General features: G+C 35.3%; 1 protein-coding gene across 4 annotated transcripts in view; it reads left to right on the top strand.

Moving 5' to 3' along the window:
* The window catches only part of vcla (vinculin a), a 156,392-nt gene that overhangs the window by 67,610 nt on the left and 62,179 nt on the right, over window positions 1-26,603 (top strand). For all 4 annotated transcript variants that reach the window (XM_039773575.1, XM_039773582.1, XM_039773568.1 and 1 more), the window contains exons 2-6: window positions 9,244-9,314; window positions 21,105-21,255; window positions 21,565-21,673; window positions 23,972-24,094; window positions 25,905-26,065. In XM_039773575.1, coding sequence (XP_039629509.1) covers window positions 9,244-9,314; window positions 21,105-21,255; window positions 21,565-21,673; window positions 23,972-24,094; window positions 25,905-26,065 — 615 coding nt within the window. The remainder of the gene's footprint in view (window positions 1-9,243; window positions 9,315-21,104; window positions 21,256-21,564; window positions 21,674-23,971; window positions 24,095-25,904; window positions 26,066-26,603) is intronic.

The raw sequence follows: 26,603 nt of genomic DNA, 5'->3' as shown, positions 1-26,603 counted from the left end.
GATCAATAAAGCCAGACTTTTCATTTAGAGTTTGGAAAAAAGTGGAAAGATTTTTATGACAGGCGCTGTGATTCCTTTATTATGCACAAAATAAAGATGGGGGTCTCATTTAGTGTGGGGAGACTTTCAGCACTTGGCATTAACAACCTACTAAAAGTTCATTTACCATCTGGGAACTTATTTCTAATGTCTTATGTCTACTAGCATTACCCTGAATTTGTCATTTATACGGTTTGGATTTGTGACCCTAGTAAGGTATTGTGACATTTTTCACTGTATGATATTGAAATTCTTGGAAGTCTGTAGGCTTTAGAACATTCATTCTACGAGGTCCCGCCAGCTGTGTATCTATTATATTTTCTGCCACCCTCACCACACTGTGCAGTGCTTTGCAGTTTTAAACTGTAGAAGGGAGGTAGGAAGGCCATGACATGTACCAGTAATATTAGGTTAGTGTATAATTACAGTGGTTTGTATATGTTTTCTAGTACAGTTTTCTGTTGTAGAAATTAGGAATACAGTATTAACTGTGACAATAAAGTGAAACAAGCTATATAATAAAGACCACTGAAGGCACATGAAGTTTACAACCAGTAAATTGCTTTTTCCCATTAGAATGCTGTTTTGTGTGCTACTTAAATGTTACTAACTGAGAAATGTAAATATGAAGAAAAAAGCGGATGTAGGACAGATGTTGTATTTCAGTTAAGACACTACCTATTTTTAGCACTTTATGTAATGAGACCTGAAATTCATATGCTCTTTCTGCAGAAAGCACTTAACTTTTCAGCAGAACTGCTTCCTGCTTGGCTATGATGATAACAGAAACCAATTTCTGTCTTGTATCACTTTATTTAGAAATTAGAGCCCTTGTTTTTATGTTGCTGAAAATAAACTTGAGCAGTTTTTGTTAATCTTAAACAAACCAATTGCAGATTGCGATTTAAACAAAATTTGAATGAAGGAAACCTCATCTTAAATGAACAGAAAAGAAACATTTCAAGATATGGTGATGGAAACATAACAAATTGCCATATTTGGCAAAGAGATGGTGTCAAAGATATTTCTAAATACATTAATCACATCACCATTTTGAATTCAGGAAAAAGTTTGTGTTTACCATTTACTTGACAGGAATGCAGAAATACAATTTTTAAGCCTTACACTAGCACATTTCATGTACAAGATTTTAATGGGGAAAAACAGACAGAAAGACATTCATATTTTAATACTAATTCACTTGGATTTCCAAATTAGTGGGATGTGGAAAATATTCATAGACACTTTATGTTGTTTTTTGTGTTATTCATTTGCTAAACTGTGTTTTTGTAGATTCCAGAGAACATCCTATATGCTACATTCAGTAACGGCTCCAGATACCTTTTGCTATTGTCAGCACACAAAAGATCATAGCTTCTAAGCTTAGTTCTCTTTGCTGTTGGTTTATGTATAGTACATAAAGGTGTATGCACACAGTATGCTATATTAGTTTACTTTAGGGATTAGTAGACATCATGAGTATAAACTAGTAGTATCTGAGAGGAGAAGAAATGTCATATTGTATAGCATATAATGTTGTTCCATTCTAGTAGATAAAAGTTCAGATAATTATAACTTGGGTATCTAGTGTTCATTATGGACTACCTAAATGTCTCCTGTACATCTCTGGAAAGTTTTCTATGTTTCTAATCTGTTTGAAAATGCTGGAATTTCACATTTTTCCCTTAAACATAAAAAGTTAGAAGGAAATGTGTACAGTATAAAAAAATCAGAATTGTCTGCCCAACTTACTATGTAGATCCAAAACATAAGAATCTTATAACATTAGAAACAGACATATTGCTCTTTTTGCTGGCTCACAACTGGTAACTTATTTGTGAAAATTCAAATTCTGTTATTAAAAGGAGGGTGATAGGTGGGAGTCATTAAGAGATTTTTTTGTCTTTTTATAACACTTAATATGTACTTGTGTTTGAAAACATTTTTTAGTGGTCTGCCCTTTTTTTAATTTGTATTCTTCTATAATGCCTGGTTTTATGTGAACCTAAAATTTGCAATTTGTCATAGACATATTTCATTACTAAAAGTAAACCTAATTTGTCACTATTACTTTGCCAAAAATATTATTAAAATAATTCTTACAAAAATAAAGGTGCTTGCTGCCAGTATGTCTTTTATATCCTGGCCATTTAAGTTCATATATACAGAAGTAAGTTTTACTGCTATAAGAGTAAAAAAAAGGTTGCTTTAGTGCAGTGTTTTTCAAATAGTGGGGCTCCGTCAAGGGGGGGCGCATTTGACCTCGGGGAACATGCTTTTTTATTTTTCTTTTAAATTTTTTTTAGAATGCACTTTAAATCTTTTCTGTTACATTTAATAAAGCTATTCTTTGTTGTAAATTGGTCCATATTTCTTTCTTTTTTTATTCTCTTATACGTTAATAAGGATACAGTGTTATGCAGAGGTGTACTTATAACAATTTTATAGACAAATGATACTATTTATAGTCGCGCGGGGGGGCGCGAGATGTTTTCTTCTTCTTCCTAGGGGGGGCATGACAGAAAATAATTGAGAAGCACTGCTTTAGTGCAACATGATAGGTTCAGTACTTCTAAATAAAACTTTTACTTCCACATTTGAAATTTGCCATTGATATATGCTTGTTTCCACTATCTCAGAATGTAACTAGAGGAAATGTAAAAACAGTTAACGATGGAATGTGCTGTCTAATAAATCCAGGTTGAAATTGTACACTGCAAAAATTCCTGGATCTCTACAACTCCAAAATTTGTTTAATGGATTAATGTTCTGTAAGCCTTGTAGAATTTTTTTGAAGTTGCTATACTCTAGTTCATTATGTAGCGCAAGAATGTCAAACATCTTTTTCCCCCATTGGCAACAGTTTGCCATTCCTCAGTGTCTGAGACCTTTTTTTGTAGTAACTTTACATGGTTTTAGTTTAACTTACTTTTTGAGGTTGATATAGCTCGCAAAAAAAATGGATAAAAATGAAATGACCCCGCAGAGCAAAATTTGATTGCAAAGTTATTTGATACACTGCACTATTTTACATAAGCTAGAAGGAGAGGACTGCGAGACTCCAACGTGTCTATTTTTAGGTAGAATGGGAACATGTACTGAAGTATTTTGTTATCTAGGTTAACTGTTCAAAATCTCAAAAATCCTTCTAAAAAGACTTTTAGTGGTGTTCTCACTGAAAGAAAATTCTGCTTTAGTAAAGGGGGTTATCATAACTCAGGGATTTTGTCGTCTCTGGAGAGGTCATGAATAAGAGCAGCCCAGTGGCTCTCCTAATCTGCTTTGTTTACTTTGGCTGGAGCCAAGACAAATCCACGATTACCCCTCTTGCAATGAGATGGGGCCTCCTCCTTGAGTGGCAAGCAGCTCAGTTTTGCACATAATGTCCTATGCTTCACTTCCTCTTGGTTGGGAGGAGAGTGCCTCTGCGTCTATGACAGGTGTTGGCTGCTAATTTTAACTCTGGAATGCACCAGCTCATATTGGGCAAATTGTCAGTCTTTCACCATAATGGGGAAGAGCTGACTTTTGCTTTGAACTGTTTTGTGTTAAATGGTTCAAGCTTAAATGAAGCCCAAGAAAGATGAATTGTATAGAGTGAGAGCCATATAAAATCCTAATTTTACATAGCAGAATAGGCTACTTTTGAACTGCAAAAAAGTGTTTATTTGAAGGAAAGTACATTTGGACAATGTGGACTAAGCATTAAAGCTTTTTGTATCCCAAATAAAGTTGTCTGTTGCACAACACTCTAAATAAAAGCATGGTAGAAAAGTTATTACTTTTTATAATTGTTATTTTAGTTCCATTTAGGTTTCAATTGCTGTCCCTTACTCATTGGACACCAAATAAGTGTACATTTTGTTCTGATCTGAGGAATTTGAAACAGAATGAAGTAGTCTACACAGTACGTGAAACTAATGGTCTGTATGATGGGGTATTTGTTTATTGTGAGTTTTTTGTAAAACTATTTGTAAGTTCTCACCTCTGTGTCTCTGCTGTGTCTACTGTTATTTTCTGGATGAAGTGTAGTTTGGTAGTGCTATTTCAATATGTCCTTTTTGTAAAGCCGTGTTTCAGGGTCACCTGAAATAACAAGATCTAAAGTTTATGAAATTTTCTCTAGCAGAACCGGATTAGGCAGGTATGAAAAAAGATGTCTGAAGAGTTCTTCATACTAAATAATTAATTGCTTACAGAAAACTGTGGTGGAGGCAAGAAATTGCTCTGAAGCAGCAGTTTGGAATTGATAGTTCACACAAATAGCTGTGCCCAATTACTTTAAACCTTCTGGATTGAATGGTCTTCTCATTTCTAAAAGTTGGTTTGTTTTCAAATGGAGATTCCTTCATGCCAGTTTTAAACAATGTCTCTCAGATTCGACACGTCTTTCTGTCGCTGAATGGTACAACGAAGTCTTCTGTAATGAATTCTTCATTTTTAGGTAAAATAAGTAATGGCCCTTAGCTGATGCTTAAATGATGGCCAATTTCTACCTGAGCTATTCTGTCAGTATCAAATTAGAACACCCTAAATTGGATTGACAGATTTTTTTTTCCCAGGCAGTATCATGTGCACATCTATATGTGTGGTTTTTTTTTTTAGATGTGAACAACCACAATCGCATCTACTAATCATGCTGGCATTTTAAAGAAATTCTTGTAGTTTAAGCAAAATCTGTTTTTTTTAATGTTGGTTCTTTTATGTAGGCAACTTAAGTTTTAACTGTGACTTGGTTTCTGGTTGTGTATTTTTATTGTTTCTTTTTGGGATTCAGTCCACATAACAAATATGTGAACATCATTAATAACATTAAACTGGCCTCGTGTGAGTTTAGTATAGGTTAGTACCCCAACAAGAGTGACTCTTGGCTAAATCAGGCATGTTGGGATAAGCTCTGGTTTTGCCAGTAATGGAATAAGCAGGTTAAGAAAATTGGTTGATATGTGAAAGATAGTACCTGGGTGACCTATTATGGAAATCTGCACAGTGTTCAAGTGTCTTTTTGAGATTAAACTAAAGGCTTCTAAGTATCCATCTATCCATTTTCATAACCTGGTTATCATTGTTTATAATACAGGAACAATACCTGGAAAGGATGCCTGACCATTGCATGATGAACACACACACAGAGGCCAATTTAACATCACTAATACATTTAACCTGCATGTCTTTAGACTTTAGACTTTGGGAGGAAACTGGAGCACCTAGAAGACTGGCACAAAAACGGGGGAAAAATGCAAACTCCACAGAGGGAATGCCTAGGGCATGAACCCTGGTATCCTTATTGTAAGGTAGCAGTGCAATCACTGTGCTTCTATTCAAGTTAGAATTTTACTGTACTGTAGTCGGTAAATGTGACAATACAATTACAGCTACTGAAATATTTTCTGGGTTGTTTGATGTAAATGTATTATGTTATCTGGAATGCAAAGGTCACAACAAACTAGGCAGGGAGTGGAGGGAAATGGGGTCTCGTCTTGTAGACTCTCTGGTCTTGAAGTAATAGGATTACAGTCATTTAGTAAAGGTTTATAGTGCCATTACTGTCTCATGTACAGTGAAATTCTTACTTTCATGTGATAACCAACATGCAACACACCGCCACTCTCCGGCACCATAATTACTGAGTATAACAACTTTCCCTTGAAACAGCTGTTTTCCTATTTTATTGGAATATTTTATTTTCATATGTTTTAAATTTTATCCTTTTTACCCCCATGCATTTCCTCCTTTTCTTTTCTTTCTTGACTGATCAAAAAAAAAAAATCTGATTGAAGTACTTCAGAAAAAGAAATACTACTCTGTGGAAGGTTCTTAAAATTATTTTGTAAAGATCACAGTAAGATAGATATGTCTCCCTGGTGTCTTTTTTTTTTTTTTTTGGTCATTGTGTACACTACGCTTAGGAAAAAAGAGCAGAAATAATGTTCTATATTTGTGCTAGTTGCTCATCACTTTAACACTGAAGTCCTTTCACGGCTCCTTCTTAAGGGACACTTGAATTTTATATTAGTTTACTTACATCTTCTAAACCAGTTCATTATAGTCTGTATACCCTGAAGAGCTTCACAAAGGTGAGGATATTTCACAAATTTTATTTTATTTTTTCCTGTCACCCATCTTTTGTTACTTTGTAAATTGGTGCTTTGTAAATTGGGTGTGTGTAAATTGGGTGTGACCTTATGTTTGTGCCATTATGACCCTTACAAAGTATCTAGTGTCCTCTGCCAAGAATTTTACTGAGGGCGGTCATTGTGTAGAGGTGAGGTCATGTGTCTTGCATTTCATCTGGTTTGTCAAAAATGTTCACAAGGCCACACACATTGCTACTAAATACAGTATCCTTACTTGGTAATGGCAGAATAACATACACTCATTTAGTGTCTCTCACAAATAAAATATTATTTTTTTTTTTCTCCCCAAATAACTGGCTTCTCCATAGCTATAGTGCATAACCTAGGCTTGGCCAGTTTTTATTGCTTATGTTTGATTTTGTCTGACTTGGGAGCTTGTCTGATTTAAACTTCTTTCTCTACCAAATAACCTTACACAAGTTTCTTTTCCCTTTTTCAAAGTCGGCAAAAGCCATTTGTCTTCCACTTAAGACGAATTTCATGTTTTACTAATAGGTATTTTAAATAGCTCCTATAACTTATTAGTGCTCACTAACTTTAACATCTCTGCAAAGGGGCGTTAACTATTATAATGTGTTCTGCAATACACAGGACATTACCAGTGTTTTGTGTGCATCCCATATTTAACATCTGATAGTAGCAAAAGGTCAGTCCCCTCATCATTGAAAGAAGGCAAGTTGAGTGGTTTAGTTTAAGCAGGCACACAGATTTCCAACAATTCCAGGGAATGTGCCTGCATTTTTCTCCAGGAAAAAAATCACTTTAGAATGGTAGTGTATAATGGCTTACAGATATGCCAAAAGAAACATACTTTCTTTTTGTTTTGAATTCACTTCAGTTACATTGATTTAATATGGGGTAAATATTCTGGAAGCCTTTAAAATAATATGTATTTTTTTATCCCCTAACATATTTTGATCTTTAGACTTTTATAGTCAGTTTCTTCCTCCACTAAATGACAAAGGTAAAAGCAATGCCCATTCTGACTATAAACATACATTTTTTATAAACATACTTAAAAAGAAATTCATGAAACACTTATTTGCATTAATCAAACCACACTAGAATGGGACTTAATACATGATAAAATTAAACTTGGTATTAGACCTAAAAGAATATGGTTAATGCTTTTTATTTGTTTGTGCAAAAGAGCAAGTTTTGTTCCTTTCACAGTGCACCACTTCATAACTGTAGTGCATATATGCTTTAAAATTACATTTGCAAAAGTCCATAACAACAAGTATGGGTACAAACTTTAAAGTCAGACTTAACACTATTACAGCTGATGTCAATTTCAGATAGTAGAACGCTTAAATCAGTGCTTCCCACAGAAATCTGATACAGCAGTGAGGGCCTTTCCTTTAGGGGCGTAAGGGGATGTTGGAGGCTTGTCTTGATCACATAACCAACCATTATATTTTAGTGTTTATGATTATGTTATTTTAAGGTTTACTTGTACATATTTTTAAATCAGTTGCTTTATTGGTGATTTAATGAAAAAAAAACTAACCTTACCAATTATTTTTAAGAACATGAACAGCAATTAAAATAAAATAAATGTATAAGTAAACAATAATGGACAACAATAAACACAAAGTATTTTTCAATTTAAAAAAGTTCCTTTAGATAAATCAAGATTAAAACTGTACTTGCAATGATGCACACAAATTGAGTAGCTGAACTAAATGTACCCGCATATTCAAAATACATTTATTCTTTGCTGCAGCAGGACACACAAAAAACGCACAGTACACTGTGTAAAGTTGACTGTTCTAGTCATAGTTTCTGGACAGCCTGCATAAAACTGCATATCATCACAAGTTTTGGTCATGTTGCTATCCTAACATGAAGCTATAAATTAATTGACATGCACCATGTAAAAAAAAAAAACTTTCCTTTTTTACTTTAATTTATCAGCCCTTACTAAAATTATATTTATATTGTCATTTGGCTACCATGTCATTGCTTATTAATGCTTGCGCAGCTATAATCCTAAAATGGTTAAGGCTGGTTTGGATAATACAGGATATGCTCTGTGTGAAGTTTGTGTGCCGAGAAGTCAGTTTTCTCTTGTCCAGAAGACATTTCTAATATTTAGTTGAACAAATCACTTGGTTTGAGAGTCAGCTCAAAAATGAATGAATATATTGAATGGTTTCAGTGTGGGTGGATCGTGAGGAATGTTGGTTAAAAATTCTTAGTGTTCGATGTAAGTTTGAACTAAATGCACTTTTAATATTTATACTATTATAAATATTTTTATGATAATGACTTGTGTATTGTTGCTTAAATGACACCTGTGAAATCTCAGGTAGGGCGGTAAGGTGGCGCAGTGGTAGCGCTGCTGCCTCGCAGTTAGGAGAACCGTTCACTTCCCGGGTCCTCCCTGCGTGGAGTTTCATGTTCTCCCCGTGTCTGCGTGGGTTTCCTCCCACAGTCCAAAGACATGCAGGTTAGGTGGATTGGCAATTCTAAATTGGCCCTAGTGTGTGCTTGGTGTGTGGGTGTGTCCTGCGGTGGGTTGGCACCCTGCCCGGGATTGGTTCCTGTCTTGTGCCCTGTGTTGGCTGGGATTGGCTCCAGCAGACCCCCCTGACCCTGTGTTCGGATTCAGTGGGTTGGAAAATGGATGGATGGATGGATGGATGGATGGAAATCTCAGGTGAATGTGACACTTCACAATACAGTTCTTCACAGAAATAGGATTCTCTATGCATAGAAAGAGACATTATTAAAGCCTGGAATACTTTTCATTGCCTGTAATGCACATAAACTTGTGAATGCTTAAATGCATTGATCACAGCCATATTCTACCGACTTTGCTTGTTTTTTTGCTCATAAAGGCCAGATGATGTAATATCTTTAGTTTAATTTGTGAAACAAGTATATGCACTAAATATTGCATTATAATTCTTAACTTCTTACTCCACCTTATAATTATTTATTTAGCCTATGTTTTTATTTGCAGCAACTTAGAGGTTACCTGATAAACATTCAAGCTCATTACTATAGAATTTTGACTAATGTTACATGTTAATGGAAAATCAAAATTCTTTTGTTCTTCTAGGTTGGAAAAGAGACTGTTCAGACGACAGAGGACCAGATCATGAAAAGGGACATGCCGCCTGCTTTTATTAAGTGAGCACAGTATTTAATACCATTTATCCCAAAGACTGATTTAGATTGTTATTTAAAGTTGATATTTACAGTGGTGCTATTGCAGAATATTTTCAGTTTGTTCAGAATTTTGTTTTGAGACAAGCTTGTGAGATGACCCAAATGACATCTGAGAGATTCAATTCATGCTTGATATGATTAAGTGCATTTTGAACCAGTTCATCTGCCAAACTGCTTTGACAGCCAACACTTGCTTGTTTGCCTGCCAAGTATTCCTGAAGTTTAAATGATATTAATTCTAGTCAGAGAAAGATGGCATGTGTGTGGGAATTATGGGGATATTAAGTGAAAAAGGTCTCATTTTTACAGACTGGTGTGTTTTTCCCAAAGTTATCTATTACAGTAAGATCCTGAAGAAAGGAATGTGAAAGCAGTGAAGTTGAAGAAAGTTGTAAGCAACTTGTACTTTTGCTCCCATTTTTATTATTTTGTAACATATTCAATATGTGTTACATATGTCCTCTCCATCACGTAGTTAAGTGCAACCTGAGCTATAACAGTGCTGTTTGTGCAAAACGCTGAACCATGATTTTATGTTTGTTTTTTAATATTTAATTGTTTGTGTAATTGTTAGTGCTTTTGATATGTTGTCCTGCAATATTGCAGTTCAAACCATATATATTAGTTTTCCCAATTATTATAGCAACCCCATTGGGTTGTTTGCTGGTCAATGAGCTTTGTTTTTGTTATACAAAGCTGTTGAATAAACTAACTGGAATAATTTAATGTGCATAGGCAAGTGATTATTAAGACAGTTTTGTATAAGCTGTTAATCGCAGAGTTATTTCTAGTTTCAAGAGCAATATTAATATGCTTGAAGAAAATATGATACATTTCTATTAAAATGCAGTTAATTTCACTTAGTTTCAAGATTAATCACAATTCCGTTTTTTAATCGAACTGCAGCCCTAATATAAAGATGAAAAAAATAAGTGAAAAACAGATGTATAAAGAAGAGAGAAATTGACTACTAGTAGATATCAAATAATTATGTGGGTCAAATTAGAACCAAACTTTTATGTACTTGGGGAGTGCATGTGAATTCTGCCTAGATAGCACCCAGGCATAAAACTCAAAACCAAATGACAAAACAAGATACAAATTAAACACACTTTAAAATAGAGCAATTCAATTTGTTTAGCATACACAGCAATGAGAATATGAGTCCATAATTTTGAGATGAGTAATTGACAACTGAGAAGAAAAAAAACAAAAACCCTAGTCTACATCTTTCATGTAGAAGATAAACCTCTGGGGATCCACAGTCGTTTACAATGAGCAAGACTAGCCACTGTGACTGCCACCTCACATGCCCAGCACATTCTTTGAACTAGATGTTGGGGAAAGAGTGTGATCTTATGCTTTTGGTGTTTTCCCCCTCAAACCTGGCATAAAGTAGTAGCTGAAAGGTCTGTCTATTTAGAACAACAGGTTGGTTTCATTTTGTAATTGTTTCTTTTTCTGCTTGTTTTAACCAATGAAAAATGAAAACCGTGTGCCTAAGTGTTAATGTGCTTTCTTGTTGCTGAAGCACTGGTACTTATGGGGAAAGGTAATTTGGAAGTAGTAATACATCAGATGCTAAATTTCTACTTAAATGTCTATTTTCAAACTGATTTAAAAATGTATTTTGGTGACCTGTTGATTAAACTATAGAAATCCTTTAACTCTGTGTTAAGTGAGGGTGATTATTATGGCAATTGTATTATTTCCATTTGCCAAATTTATACTCATTAATATTTCATGGCACCAAATCCTGACTTGGATCACGTTTATTTTGCTGACATGTGGTTTGTACCATAGAAAACGTTTACTAAGAGAACATTGTGAAATTGTGAATATTTTTGCAGTGGCATTACAAGAATGAAAGAATTTTTGTTTGTTCTGTTGTATGCTCTTACTTTAGTTTGCAGGCTGGATTTGTGAAACATACACTTACTACTTTGTAGCTAGCTGCCTTAAAAGATTCTTAGCATGGGTACCATGTTTCAGCCTTGAAAGATACATTTGTTTGCTCTCTATCACTTTAGAAAAGTGAGGAAGAGGTGGTCAACGTGTTAGCTACAGTATATTTGTGTTTTGAGCCACTATGCATACGGTATCTTTATTCTGGCTAGAGGAGAAACCCAGTTTAAAATTTGTGCATTTCTTTCAAAAACTGCTTCGCCATCAACCATTATACAAAGAGTGAAATGTTTCTCAGTCAGAGTATACTAGTTCATGTTTTGTATTTGTATTCTTGACTTCTCATTCATTTTCTACATCTAAATCTACTTTGTTTTCCCCCATCACCCCATAAAAACTTTGTAGTTCTTTGTACACAATTTGAGTTGTGTTGCAATTTGTGTTGGCCTAAACATGTAGACAATTTGACACTATTGTAGAAACTATGATCCAGGTTTTGACTATTGTAAAGGAAGTAGTGATTACTAAACAGTAAAGTGCAAGTGTCTGACCCTCTTTCAAGACAGCTTGAGCTAATGCAGCTTCACAGTTCTCACAGAAAAGAGAAGCAGTAGCAACAGCTCAAAACAGCAAAGGTGAAATATAAGCAAAAAAATCACTTGAAAATCTTAGAAGTTACCAGAAGCTTGCTACACACAATAGTTGAAGAATAAATATGCTTAAATTGTTCTTAAGTGAGAGTTTTTTGTTTGAGAATTACACAAAAAGAAAATTGAAAATGCAGCAAATTAATGAAGATATGTCTTTAGTGTGTCCCAGCTGCAACACTTAATTATCATATGCTTATTTTGGCTGTAGATTTTTTGCAAAAGCCAGAAACTAAGTGTTAAAAAACAGGAAAAAATATATAACAGATTGCCAGTGGACACACACTAGCTCATGAAGTAAAGTATATTGGCTAATAACATGTCAGGCATAGCCACTGACAGTTTCATCTCACACATGACTCTTGCAAAATTCTATCGCTGTAACAGCTGAATAAAACAAGCTGTCAAAACAAGCTAATGAGGCAATTATATTATTGGCTGTGGAGATTCAGCTTACTAGAAGGAGCTAAAGATCAGAGCAGTGGCACTGGAATTGTTCAGTACACAAAAGCATTTAAATGATCATTTTAGACGTCCATTTTTTTAACAAGTAAAAGTCCAATTATGAAGCACAAGCTTTAAACATACAGTATTTAGAATATAACATCCATAACCTTGGTTTCATTAGAATGCTAACCCTTTAAATCTGTGTTTATAAAAGTATTCGGATTATCTTATCACATTCTAAGAGATACACAAAGGTAATTTCAGCTTCCATCAATTGATGTGATTCAAGATTAGCCCTATTTAAATTTGCTATTTCTCTATTTCTGTAAAGGTTTAATCTTTGCATATAGACATAATCATGGATCAGAGTTTTGAACGTATTACATATATCATGCAACTCTGCGAAGACCATCATTAAGACGTGGAAGGAAAATGGCACCTCTAAAAATGGCAATGATCAGGAGGCTCTTTAAAACTGTTGATTAAGCAAAGTGAAAGCTGCCTGTAGTTATGACAGTATCTGGTCACTTTCTTGAATATTATTATACTTTTTTCACATTTTTGACAATTCAGAAAAAGTCACTTAAACAGAAGTGTTTCAAAGGATAGGAATATGCAGTCATGTATTCTTTTTTTTTTTAAATTTTATTGCAATCATTCCATACAAATCAATCAATTTTTACAAAAAGTAGGATTGAGAACAAGTCGACCCCCACCCCTGAGAGAGGGAGAGAGCATGGCCAATGGAGTAAAACTTAAGGCTTGTAAACATACCTAAATCGATGAGTTTGATAAGCCAATAGAGATGAATGGAGAAGAAAAAGAAATACGGAAATAATTGCTTCCTCTGTGCTTTAAGAGCTTATTCTAAAATATTACTGATTACAGTGCATCCGGAAAGTATTCACAGCGCATCACTTTTTGCACATTTTGTTATGTTACACCCTTTTTCCAAAATGGATTAAATTCATTTTTTTCCTCAAAATTCTACTCACAACACCCCATAATGACAACGTGAAAAAATGTTTACTTGAGGTTTTTGCAAAATTATTAAAAATAAAAAAAGTGAGAAAGCACATGTACATAAGTATTCACAGCCTTTGCCATGAAGCTCAAAATTGAGCTCAGGTGCATCCTGTTTCCCCGATCATCCTTGAGATGTTTCTGCAGCTTAAATGGAGTCCACCTGTGGTAAATTCAGTTGATTGGACATGATTTGGAAAGGCACACACCTGTCTATATAAGTCCCACAGTTGACAGTTCATGTCAGAGCACAAACCAAGCATGAAGTCAAAGGAATTGTCTCTAGACCTCCAAAACAGGATTGTCTCGAGGCACAAATCTGGGGAAGGTTACAGAAAAATTTCTGCTGCTTTGAAGGTCCCAATGAGCACAGTTGACTCCATCATCTGTAAGTGGAAGAAGTTTGAAACCACCAGGACTCTTCCTAGAGCTGGCCAGCCATCTAAACTGAGCGGTTGGGGGAGAAGGGCCTTAGTCAGGGAGGTGACCAAGAACCCGATGGTCATTCTATCAGAGCTCCAGAGGTCTTCTATGGAGAGAGGAGAACCTTCCAGAAGGACAACCATCTCTGCAGCAATCCACCAATCAGGCCTGTATGGTAGAGTGGTCAGACGGAAGCCACTCCTTAGTAAAAGGCACATGGAAGTCCACCTGGAGTTTGCCAAATGGCACCTGAAGGACTCTCAGACCATGAGAAACAAAATTCTCTGGTCTGATGAGACAAAGATTGAACTCTTTGGTGTGACTGCCAGGCGTCACGTTTGGAGGAAACCAGGCACCGCTCATCACCAGGCCAATACCATCCCTACAGTGAAGCATGGTGGTGGCAGCATCATGCTGTGGGGATGTTTTTCAGCAGCAGGAACTGGGAGACTAGTCAGTATGAAGGGAAAGATGACTGCAGCAATGTACAGAGACATCCTGGATGAAAACCTGCTCCAGAGAGCTCTTGACCTCAGACTGGGGCGACAGTTCATCTTTCAGCAGGACAACGACCCTAAGCACACAGCCAGGATATCAAAGGAGTGGCTTCAGGACAACTCTGTGAATGTCCTTGAGTGGCCCAGCCAGAGCCCAGACTTGAATCCGATTGAACATCTCTGGAGAGATCTTAAAATGGCTGTGCACCGACACTTCCCATCCAACGTGATGGAGCTTGAGAGGTGCTGCAAAGAGGAATGGGCAAAGCTGGCCAAGGATAGGTGTGCCAAGCTTGTGGCATCATAATTGAGGCTGTAATTTCTGCCAAAGGTGCATCGACAAAGTATTCATCAAAGGCTGTGAATACTTATGTACATGTGATTTCTCAGTTTTTTTTTATTTTTAATAAATTTGCAGAAACCACAAGTAAACTGTTTTCATGTTGTCATTATGGGGTGTTGGAATAAGGCTGTAACATAACAAAATGTGGAAAAAGTGATGCGCTGTGAATACTTTCCGGATGCACTGTAGATCCTGCCATGTTTTGAAAAAAAATCTGTACAGATCCTGTAACTGAGTGATTTTTTCCAATTTCAAATAGTATAAAACATAGGTTTCCCACTGACTTAAAAGAGGAGAGTTAGGATTCTTCCAGGTTAGCAAAATAAGTCTGCGTGCCAAAAGTGTAGTGAATATAATCACAGTTTGTTTGTCCTTCTCCACTTTAAACCCATCTGGAAGAATTCTAAACACAGCTGTTAATGGGTTAGGAGGGATTGTGAGACCAAGGCTGTCTGAAAGGTAATTAAAAATTTTGGTCCAGAATGATGTTAATTTGGTACAGGCCCAAAACATGTGACCCAGTGAGGGTGGGATTTGATTGCAGCGTTCGTATTCTTTATCTTAAGACCAATTCAGTCTGCTTTCAAAATGTAATTATTATGCATAGTCATTATAGGTATTCAGCAGTCTTAATTGCAGTAAATGGCTAAGTGTTAGTATGTGGTTGTATGCAATAGAGTCCATCTAGGGACTTTTGCCCAGTTCCTGTTTCTACCTTACACCTGTTGCTTCTGTGAACTATATTGATAAATGTGAAAATTGAAATCTACATGATTTCAGAGTTGCCTTTTGCATTCATGCTGTATGGATCAAAATAATGTAAATCTTAATTTGCATGGTATGAGATTTGAAAATCTGAGTACACTGCCTTTGAAATCCTTAATTATCAAAAAAAGCAATGTAAATGTATTTTTTTCTTTTTTCTTATAATCACTATCATGGAGTATAAACCAAAGTTGAACATATCTGTAAATAAGTGTCTAAAGTCTTATTTTGTCCATTCTTGCTTAATTCTTAAATACCATGATTTATGACATATCAACTCTGTCTTTTGTGTTGTATAATTACTTTTGACCCAAGATATTCTGCTTGATCCATGTTTCTGGAAGTTCCAGGTAACGAGTAAAATAAATGACAATATTGACACTATAAAGATATAAATTTGTTGTTAGCTTTCAGCTGTTTGATCAGACAATAGAGACTCCAGTAAGCAGGCACTTCTTATAGAAGATGGGTAACTATTGATTGACAAGACAGGAGAAGACTAAACTTTAGGTAAACTTTAGTCTTTGTCACCATAATGTGAGAAGTCAAGCAAAATGACACATTTTATTGGCTAACTGAATAGATTACAATATGTAAACTTTCTAGGCAGCTTAGGCTGCTTTTTCAGGAAACTTGTAATGTTAACTTGTTAGATTACAAATTGCCTGAAGAAGGGAACTGAGCTGCCTCAAAAGCTTACATATACACATTGTAATCTGTTCAGTTAACCAATAAAAGGTGTCATTTTGCTTGACTTTTCATTGCATCAGTTGTGGCCAACATGGCACAACACCCTATCACTTCACCATAATAGTAAAAACATTGTGTAGTCTGCTAGGTTTGACATATGTTATAATAGGTAAATAGGAATTTACAGGTGAGGATAACACTGAGATGATTTTTTTTTTTAATTCAAGCATGAGAATTCAGAATTTTTAACTTAAGTTTCCAAATGTTGACTGTTACTTCCATTGGTCCTTATTTAATTTCAGTATGGCTTACTGTAATGTTGTATGTGCTGCACAAATAAATGTTGTTGTTATAAATGTTGTTGTTACTGTAATCAGTCAGTGTGTTGTTGCCATTGATATTCACAGTGAAGCATAATACTATGGTTGCATCAATTTGTATTTCTAAAATTTAGCACTATCATTCCACATTTAGTAGTTTGCAAAAATAACCTAAGTATTCCATTTATGCATAAATTTCCAGGAGAAAATATATTTCGAAACATTTTAGAAATATGTTGACTAGCATATGCAATAAGAATTTCACTGTACACATGACTGAAATTACCTATAAAGCTGTAGACATATGTAAATGTTACTTCCCCTTACAACATACTACAGATACTGGTTAAAATTCTTGTTAAGGAATATGAACATCTAAGGTTTTAGCATATTGTGTACATCTGCCTAGGTATTGTAACAAATTACTAACAATTGTACATTCTGTATTGGGTTATACCCAGGGCTGTAGAGTCGGTAGATAAATCCTTTGACTCTGACTTCGACTGTCTGACTCCTCTGTATTTAATGTTCTAATGTATTTTCCATGCTGATTGAAGGAAGGCAACATACACATCATTTAACCACAGAACTACTGGCTAGGAAGCCGACTCTCGTATTGGCCATTTTAAACAAAAGACCAGAACCTCTGAACACACATCAGGCCATAACACACAACCCCACCTACATCATTACACTTGTTTACATGCAAATTAACTTGTTTAACACATTATATCTAAAATAAAATGAAAACACTTTTTGTAATGTACCTTAATCCAAATTATTATATGTGAATGTCAGGTTGTATAATAACTCGGCTGAACTTTACACAAGTAGTAACACAACTATGCACTGGGCTTTATTATTACATCAGAGAAGTACAGTACTTAATTATGACTGTTGTTTGTGAAATGGGACATATGAACTTGCTGTATTTTTTTTAATTACAATTTAAATTTAATAGGAGTTGGAGTCGGTATATTTTTGCCAACTCCGACTCCGGGTACTCAAAATTGTTTCCAACTCCACAGCCCAGGTTATACCAAAGGAGAACTTAATAATTAGCAAGTATGAAGTGTGCAAAGATTTTTTATCACTATTGGACTCATTTGATTTTATACAGCATATTAATACACCAACTCACTCTCTCGGTCACACCCTTGATCTTGTTCTTACTCGTGATATTTCAGTGAATAGTATTGATTTATGTGATGTTTCTTTCACTGATCACTTTTCTGTAATGATGGATCTGGATCATATTACTGTTGATCTCCCGACTAATAGCCGTCCACCACGCTGCTCGCGCTTTTTAAATTCTTCCATTATATCTGATTTTAAAACCATTTTCTCTAGTCTTTATATGCATGACCAAAATAATGATATCGATGACTGTCATAAAATTTAATTCCTCCTGTGAAACGGTTTTAGACGCAATTGCTCCGCCCAAGATACGCAGTAATAAAGTAAGACCTGCTCCCTGGCTAAATGAAACTATGCGATCACTGCGCTGCGCCTGTCGAACTGCTGAATGGCGTTAAAAAAAAAAAAGATGGACTATCTCTAAACAGATTTTCAGGACTTCTCTTTTCAATTTCCAGGCTGAAGTTAAGAAATTGAAACATGACTTCTTTGCCGATTTTAGTATCCTGCCATTCAAGCAATCCTAGGGTTCTATTTAACTCAATTAATGCGGCCATTCACCCTCATTCTATGATGGGATTAAATAGCACTGTTCATTCATGTGAGCAGTTTCTATCATACTTTGCCAGCAAAATTAATACTATCCGCTGTGGCATTGTTCAAACTGGCTATGAACTTCCTACTGTTAATTATGACATTGTTCTAGATTCCTTTGATCAAGTCTCACTTTCAATGCTAAAAAGAACTATTGACACCCTTAAACCAGCTTTCAGCCCCCTCGATATAGTACCACCACGTCTCTTAGTGGAAGCCTTTGATGTGTTGGGCCCATCTTTACTAGCCATTATAAATGATTCTGTTAGTTCGGGGGTTGTGCCCTCATTTTTTAAACATGCAGTCTGTCCCCATCTAAACAAAGCAGGATTAGATCCTGGAGTTTTAACCAACTTTTGTCCAATTTCCTAGCTGCCATTTCTGGCTAAAATTCTAGAAAAAATTATTTATAATCAATTTGTCACTCACTCCAATAACTTATTTGAGACCTACCGATCTGGTTTTAGGCGTCATGGTGTTGAAACGGCACTCCTGAAAGTGTTCAATGACATCTCTCTTATTACTGACTCAGGTGATGCGGCAGTCCTTGTCCTCCTTGACCTGTCCGCTGCCTTTGACACCATTGACTATGAAATATTGCTGATGCGGCTCAAACATCTTGTTGGGATTAAAGGGGCTGCTCTTAACTGGTTCAGGTCATATTTAACTGGTAGACACTTTTCAGTGACTTTAAATTCCTCTTTTTCATCTACTGCTCCTCTTAAATATGGTGTTCCTCAGGGATCCATTTTGGGTCCTATTTTATTCTCTATATACCTTCACCCAAATGGAGCGGTTTTTAGGAAATTTAACATTTCTTTTCACTGCTATGCTGATGATACTCAGGTTTATATTCCTGTCTGCAACAAATCAACTCCACAACTGTCTGTCTGAACTAAGATCCTGGATGGCTAATAATTTTCTTGATCTAAATCAAAGCAAAACAGAAGTGCTTATAGTGGGTCCACCAGCTAAAGCCCAAATTGGTCTTGGACTTCTAGGCTCTTTCTCTGTCTTTTCCAAACCTCAAGTCCGCAATCTTGGTGTTACCTTTGATAGTAACCTCTCTTTTGAGAAACAAGTAAATTCTGTAGTCAAGAGTTGCTTTTTCCAACTTCGTCTATTAGGTAAGATAAAGCCTTTTTTATCTTCTAAAGATCTTGAGAAAGCTACTCATGCTTTTATTTTTTCTCGCCTCGATTATTGCAATTTGCTGTATTCTGGGATTAGCAAATCTCTGATACACCAGGTTACAGCTGGTCCAAAATGCTGCTGCTCACTTTCTGGTTGGAGCAAGGAAGTATGACTCTGTTTCTCCTATTTTAGCCTCTTTACACTGGCTGCCTGTCAGTTTTCGAATTGATTTTAAAATATTGCTGCTAGTTTTTAAATCTTTACATGGGCTTGCTCCTGCCTATTTATCTGAATTGTGTGTTTTACACCAGCCATCCAGAGTGCTTAGATCTTCTGGTCAGTTGTCTCTTGTTGTCCCTCGTACAAAATGTAAAACCAAGGGGGACAGGGCCTTTGCGGCTGCTGCCCCTCGCCTGTGGAACTCTTTACCTCATCATATTAAGGAGTCGTCTACAATTGAACTGTTCAAAGCAAGATTAAAAACTCACTTCTTTTCACTTGCATTCAGTGACCTTCAGTAATACTGATGGTTTCCTCTTTGTGATCATATAACATTATTTCTATTTATTATCTATCTTATTTTATGTTCATATATTTTATTACTATTCATGTTTTATTGTTTTTGTTTTTTCTTTTATTCTATTATTGCAAAGCACTTTGGTCGCAGCATTACTATGTTGTTTTAAATGTGCTAAATAAATAAATTGACATTGACAAATGTAAACTCCACAGAAAAGTCCAATTCTCCTTTTGAATCTCTTCATCATGTTTCTCATTGGATGCTGATACCAGTACAACAAAATGCACTAACCACTTATTGTACAAACAGAGGGAAGAAAAGCTATATAATATGCTAAAATGAGCAAGTCTTTGGATGGTGGAATGAAACTGGAGTCACCTGTTTGAACATTAGGAGGAACACTTTGTGACATAGGAGTGGCATCCTAGCAGAGAAAACTAAGTTTGGTCCGAGTGCAGTTATGCCTTCATACGAGCTACAGTGTTATGTATAAGGAGGAGGAGGTTATGAGCTGGCGCTGATACAGCACATTACTGCACCCACCACATGACAAACCAACTCAGGATCCCAGGTTATGTATAAAGAAAAACCAAAATCTTCACCAAGAAAAGTGAGAACTGTTCCTGCTTATAAGAAACGTTTGCACTGAGTGTTGCTCCAATTTTCTGTTAAACTAAAAGTTGTCAACAAATATTTTTTTTTCCTAGAACAATTCAAAAGGAAAAAAAATCTACATTTTTGTAAATGCATCCATTCAGTTGTTTGTGCAGGTATAGTAACATTCTAAATGTTACATATAATATTGCAATGTGTTTTTTTGTTTGCTTTTTACAACAACATATAATTATTGCATAAGGCAATATACAAGATGAATAGTCCTTGCCAGCAGCATTTGTAGGGCAAAACTGCTATAAGTTCTGAGTTAGAAGCTAGTCCACTGTAGACTACTGTTCCACACTCCCTCATACTTATACCAGTTTACAAAATACCCAAAAAGGCACTTTGAAAAGCACTATAATAAAATGATGCTTACTATAGTGTTTTTGATAACGAAGAGATGTTACTAACTTTAGTTCTTAATTGTGTTTAGTGCATAAAAATGTTGGACATGCTGGTGTTTTTCTTGCATTCTGATATGATTTTGGCAGTGCTTTTTTGTAGGTTTCCTTTATTATAGAGCATACAGGAGTTACAGTTAGCATCAGCTTAACATTATAAATGCCATTAAATCTACTATTAAAGCCCCTATATAAATATAATTTATTATTATTATTACTTTTTATTAAATTGTGTTATTCCTTTGCAGGGTGGAGAATGCATGTACTAAACTAGTTCAGGCAGCCCAAATGCTGAAAGCCGATCCTTATTCAGTGCCGGCACGGGATTACCTGATAGATGGATCAAGGGGGATTCTTTCGGGGACTTCAGATCTGCTTTTGACCTTTGATGAAGCAGAGGTAAAATTAAATTATTGATTGAAATAATTTGCTAACGCTACAGTTAAAATTAATATAGAAATGGTCAGGTTTTTTTATTTACTGTACAAATACATATTCTTGAACATTTTCTTGCTGAGTTTAAAAAAAAATATATATCCTTAATTAATTCACTGAAAAGGTAGCAATAAGAACGTATGCTGAAAACAAGAATATTTTCAGATGGTTCTTAGACAAACTTTACCAGGTTGGATCATACTTATAAGATGGAGCTGGATTACAAAGTGTTGCAAATTAATGGATTGTGTATTGATTATGTTTTTATAAAAGGTTCGAAAAATCATCCGTGTCTGTAAGGGCATTTTGGAATATTTAACAGTGGCAGAGGTTGTTGAGACAATGGAAGACCTAGTAACTTACACTAAAAATCTGGGACCGGGTTAGTATTTTTTCTATTTACTTATGAATATAACATGTGCATGAAAATTTGTAATGCTAGCTCTCCAAGAAAAAGGAGTCTATAGAAAATAAGTTACACTTCTTCATAAAATTTGCTCCAGAAAGTAAGAAAACTTTAGTTGCATGAGTCATAATGACATTAACTTCCTAAAATGTAAAATTGTCTGAGTAAGGCACAAATATAGTATAGAAACTATGCTCCACTATCCTAAACAAAAAAAAAACAAACCTGAAATTGAGGCCATTTTTCTCAAAACTTTTAAATAATTTTTCTACTCTTGGATATCAGATACCTAATAATGGAGAGAAAATGAGATTAATTTGTCATCTTTAGCACAACACCAAAAATATTTTGAAATGCAGTTAAGTGTTTTGAATAGTCTTGGTAAGAATGGCTACTAATTCATAAAGAAAAATAATTATATCAGCAACATTGACTCCATTGTAGCAAATAAGTCTGTTCACAATTGAAATGCATTATTATATGTACACATATAATAGAAATACCTTACATAACTGTAGTTTTGCTTGGGTAAAATAAAAAAAAAAATAAACCATAAATGTTTGTCATATGAAGAAATATATGTATACAGTCATATGAAAAAGTTCAGCCTGCATAATAATTTACTCTACTTTCAACAAAAAAGATAACAGTGGTATGTGTTTCATTTCCTAGGAAAATCTGAGTACTGGGATGTTTTCCAAACAAAGATTTTTAGTGAAGCAGTATTTAGTTGTATGAAATTAAATTAAATGTGAAAAACTGGGCTGTGTGAAAATTTGGGTAATCTTGTAATTTTGCTGATTTTTTGAATGCATGTAACTGTTCAATACTGATTACTTGCAACACCAAATTGGTTGGATTAAGTTGTTAAGCCTTAAACTTCATAGACAGGTGTGTCTAATCATGAGAAAAGTTATTTAAGGTGGTCAGTTGCAAGTTGTGCTTCCCTTTGACTCTCCTCTGAAGAGTGACAGCATGGGATCCTCAAAGCAACTCTCAAAAGATCTGAAAACAAAGATTGTTCAGTATTATGGTTTAGGGGAGGTTTAAGTTGTCAGTTTCAACTATAAGGAATGTAATCAGGAAATGGAAGGTAACAGGCACACTTGCTTTTAAACCAAGGTCTGGCAGGCCAAGAAAAATACAGGAGTGGCATATGCGCAGGATTGTGAGACTGGTTACAGACAATCCACAGATCACCTCCAAAGACCTGCTAGAACATCTTGCTGCAGATGGTGTATCTGTACATCGTTCTACAATTCAGCGCAATTTGCACAAAGAACATCTATATGGCAGGGTGATGAGAAAGAAACCATTCTGCATTCACGCCACAAACAGAGTCGCTTGTTGTATGCAAATGCTCATTTAGACAAGCCGCATTCATTTTGGAACAAAGTGCTTTGGACTGATGAGACAAAAATTGAGGTGTTTGGTCATAACAAAAAGTGCTTTGCATGGTGGAAGAAAAACACCGCATTCCAAGAAAAACCACCTGCTACCTCATACCTTTGGTGGCGGTTCCGTCATGCTGTGGGGCTAGTTCAGAGACTGGGGCTCTTGATAAAGTCAAGGGTCGGATGAATTCAACCCTGTGTCAGCAAATTCTTCAGGATAATTTTCAAGCAGTAATCACAAAGTTGAAGTTGCGCAGGACAATGACCCAAAACGCAGTTCGCAATCTACAAAGGCATTCATGCAGAGGGAGAAGTACAATGTTCTGGAATGGCTGTCACAGTCCTCTGACTTGAATATCATCGAAAATGTATGGGATGATTTGAAGCAGGTTGTCTATGTTCGGCAGCCATCAAATTTAACTGAACTGGAGAGATTTTGTATGGACGAATGGTCAAAAATACCTCCATCCAGAATCCAGACACTCATCAAAGGCTATAGGAGGCGTCTAGAGGCTGTTATATTTGCAAAAGGAGGCTCAACTAAGTATTGATGTAATATCTCTGTTGGGGTGCCCAAATTTATGCACCTATCTAATTTTGTTATAATGCATATTGCATATTTTCTGTTAATCTAATAAACTTAATGTCACTGCTGAAATATTACTGTTTCCATAAGGCATGTCATATATTAAAAGGATGTTGCTACTTTAAAAGCTCAGCCAATGATAAACAAAAATCCTAAGAATTAAGAGGGGTTCCCAAACTTTTTTATATGATTGTATTTTGCTGTCTTGCATTTGTATTAACATATTTTTTTCAACTTCTTGATTCTTCATCCTGTCTACATATAACTAGCTCTGACCTTCTCTAAATGATTTAGGTATGACAAAAATGGCAAAAATGATTGATGAGCGACAGCAGGAGTTAACGCATCAAGAACACAGGGTGATGTTGGTGAACTCTATGAACACAGTGAAGGAACTGCTTCCTGTGTTGATCTCAGGTGAGGATTTTTAACTGAAAGTAGGTTGTCATCAAAATCACAACTATTCTGAAAAGGAGCTGTGTAACAAATATATTTAGTTATATAAAGATAAAAATTAGAATGGGGCTGGGAATAGATACAGTTGAGTATTGCAGTGTTATTCATTGAGTCACATCACTCATATACTATGGACAAATATCAAAATTTTCTTTGCAAATTAAAATTTATTTGCTTTTTATAAACAAAAACAGAGTTATTATGACATCGATACAGATTATTTCAGTTGTACTAGAAATGAATATGTAAAGTCCACAAACATAATTCTTTTTGGTTGAATAAATTTAAAGTAGCTGCATATTGACAAATGATACCAAAAATATTTTTTTAAAAGCTTAAAAACATATTCATTTTCAATAAAGTCAGTCTGAGGTAGTTTCATTCATATTGTTTCTATTTAAATTTAAATTCTTAGTCAGTTGTACTGGAAATGGACACATTAATACTTAAATTCTACTCATTATGAGTAAAATCAGTTTAAGTTAGCTCAGTGATAGCAACATACCTCAGGAATAATTTTTTTAGCATGGAGTCAAGTGACGAGAACTGAACAAAAGTTATAGCTTAATATTTACTTCTAATCAGGTTAAAGTTTAGTAACTTTAGTATAGATGTTTTAATATAGAGGCAGAGTGGTAGCAAAGAGAGGATTCTTGCCTCACAGCGCCATGGTCTACATGGTGTTTGCATGTTCTCATTTATGGATTGAAAGGTATCAATGGAATGGAGTACTGGAAATGTGTCAGTAATACTTCTCAAATACCAAAAAACTTAAGTCCTTCATGTGCCGTGAAGTAAATAACATCCATTTCCTTTTTCTATTGCCAATGCGAGCCTCTGAAGATTCGATGTATAAATGCTACCCGCTATACCACCAGATTACCCTATTTCAAAACAGTATAAATAATTGGAATAAAACTAAACATGCTTAATTTTTAGGTTTCTGTTACTGTAGTGCACACAGCACACTCTTTATTAATTGGGTGTGCAAGTGAGCTCTGCAAAGGACCGGCATAACACACGCCATAGTTGATTCTTGCCTTATACCAGGAGCTGCTGCCCCTGTGATCCTAAACAGGGAACATTAAACCTAACCCTCAGCTCATGTAGGATTAAATATACAGTATATGTTTATAGCCTCTGTTCAGTTCATGTCACTAGATTGCACACTATAGACATGCTCTTATTAGGGGAAAATGCATGAATAATGACACAGAAGGCAATATCTCTGCGAAATGACAACACATTTTGTTTTCCTTGAGTGGTAGGAATAACCTATTGCAGTGCAGCACATTCTGAGGGACATACTTCATCATAAACTGAGGTTTCCTGACAAATGTCTTTGCAAAACCAATATAGCAAATATTGAATTTTGGATCACCTAATTAATAATGAGTTTTATTCCTTTAAAATAACTGTAGCTGAAAAAGCGCACTGATGGCAATAGGTTCATGTTGGTTTAACATTTTTACTGGCTAGATTCACAAGGGAGTAGACCTGTCTATAATATAACATTTTATTTTGAAGGATATAATAGACTACTGTTAAAAGTTGGGTAGTGGTTGTTTGATCCACATTGAAATTCCTGATAGGTTAATCAAGAAAGTTTGTTTAGTTCACCCCACATTTTATTTGTGTATTGTTTATATTCCATGTAAACATGTTTAGATACAAAAAAATAGTCAGTAGTAATATACTACATCATGATGTAGATCATCTTTCTAATTTTATTAATTCATTTAATTATTGATTAAATTTTCATGTTACATAGCAATTAAAATCTACGTAACAACAAAAAGTTCCAAAAGTCAAGGAATTGAAGAGGCTCTGAAGAATCGTAATTTTACTGTGGAAAAGATGAGTGCAGAGATCAATGAGATTATCCGTGTGCTGCAGCTTACTTCCTGGGATGAAGATGCTTGGGCAAACAAAGTAGGTTCCTGTGTCATAAGACTAGTTTTAAAGTGCTTCATTCTTTTTATCTTTCCCCTTTATTCCTCACTGGGTGTTACCTTCACCAGAAAAGTACATCCTTTTAGAGTCTCAAATGACTAAAGAATGAGATTGAATTTATTTTACTGAATGTTTTAGAGTTCCACACTCTCTACGTAGCCTGAATGATTTGTATATTTGAAAATGTACCCATTTACTTCTTTTTAATGCTTGTTGAACAGCATATCCAATAATGGAGGCTGTTTGGGCATAATTTTATTTAAACATCATAAATGTGAAGGTGGAAATGACACAGATCTTTGATATGTATGCCTACATGTAAAACAAATTTAATAGCTGTTTTTATTTCATTGGCAGACAATGAGTGTAGTGAAGAGTGATTTGTCAGGTCATAGTCGGATGGTTCATTCCTAAACTGCAGGGCTCTAGACTAACTTTTTGCACTGGTTGCACTAGTGCGCCTAACTTTTTTTCTTAGGTGCACCAGCACAAAAGTTAGGTGCACCCAAATTTTCAT

This window comes from Polypterus senegalus, chromosome 1 (assembly GCF_016835505.1).
Source record: "Polypterus senegalus isolate Bchr_013 chromosome 1, ASM1683550v1, whole genome shotgun sequence".
NCBI classification, from domain to species: Eukaryota; Metazoa; Chordata; class Cladistia; order Polypteriformes; family Polypteridae; genus Polypterus; species Polypterus senegalus.
Note: the sequence above shows the minus strand (reverse complement) of the source record. Positions and strands in the feature narration are given on the sequence as shown.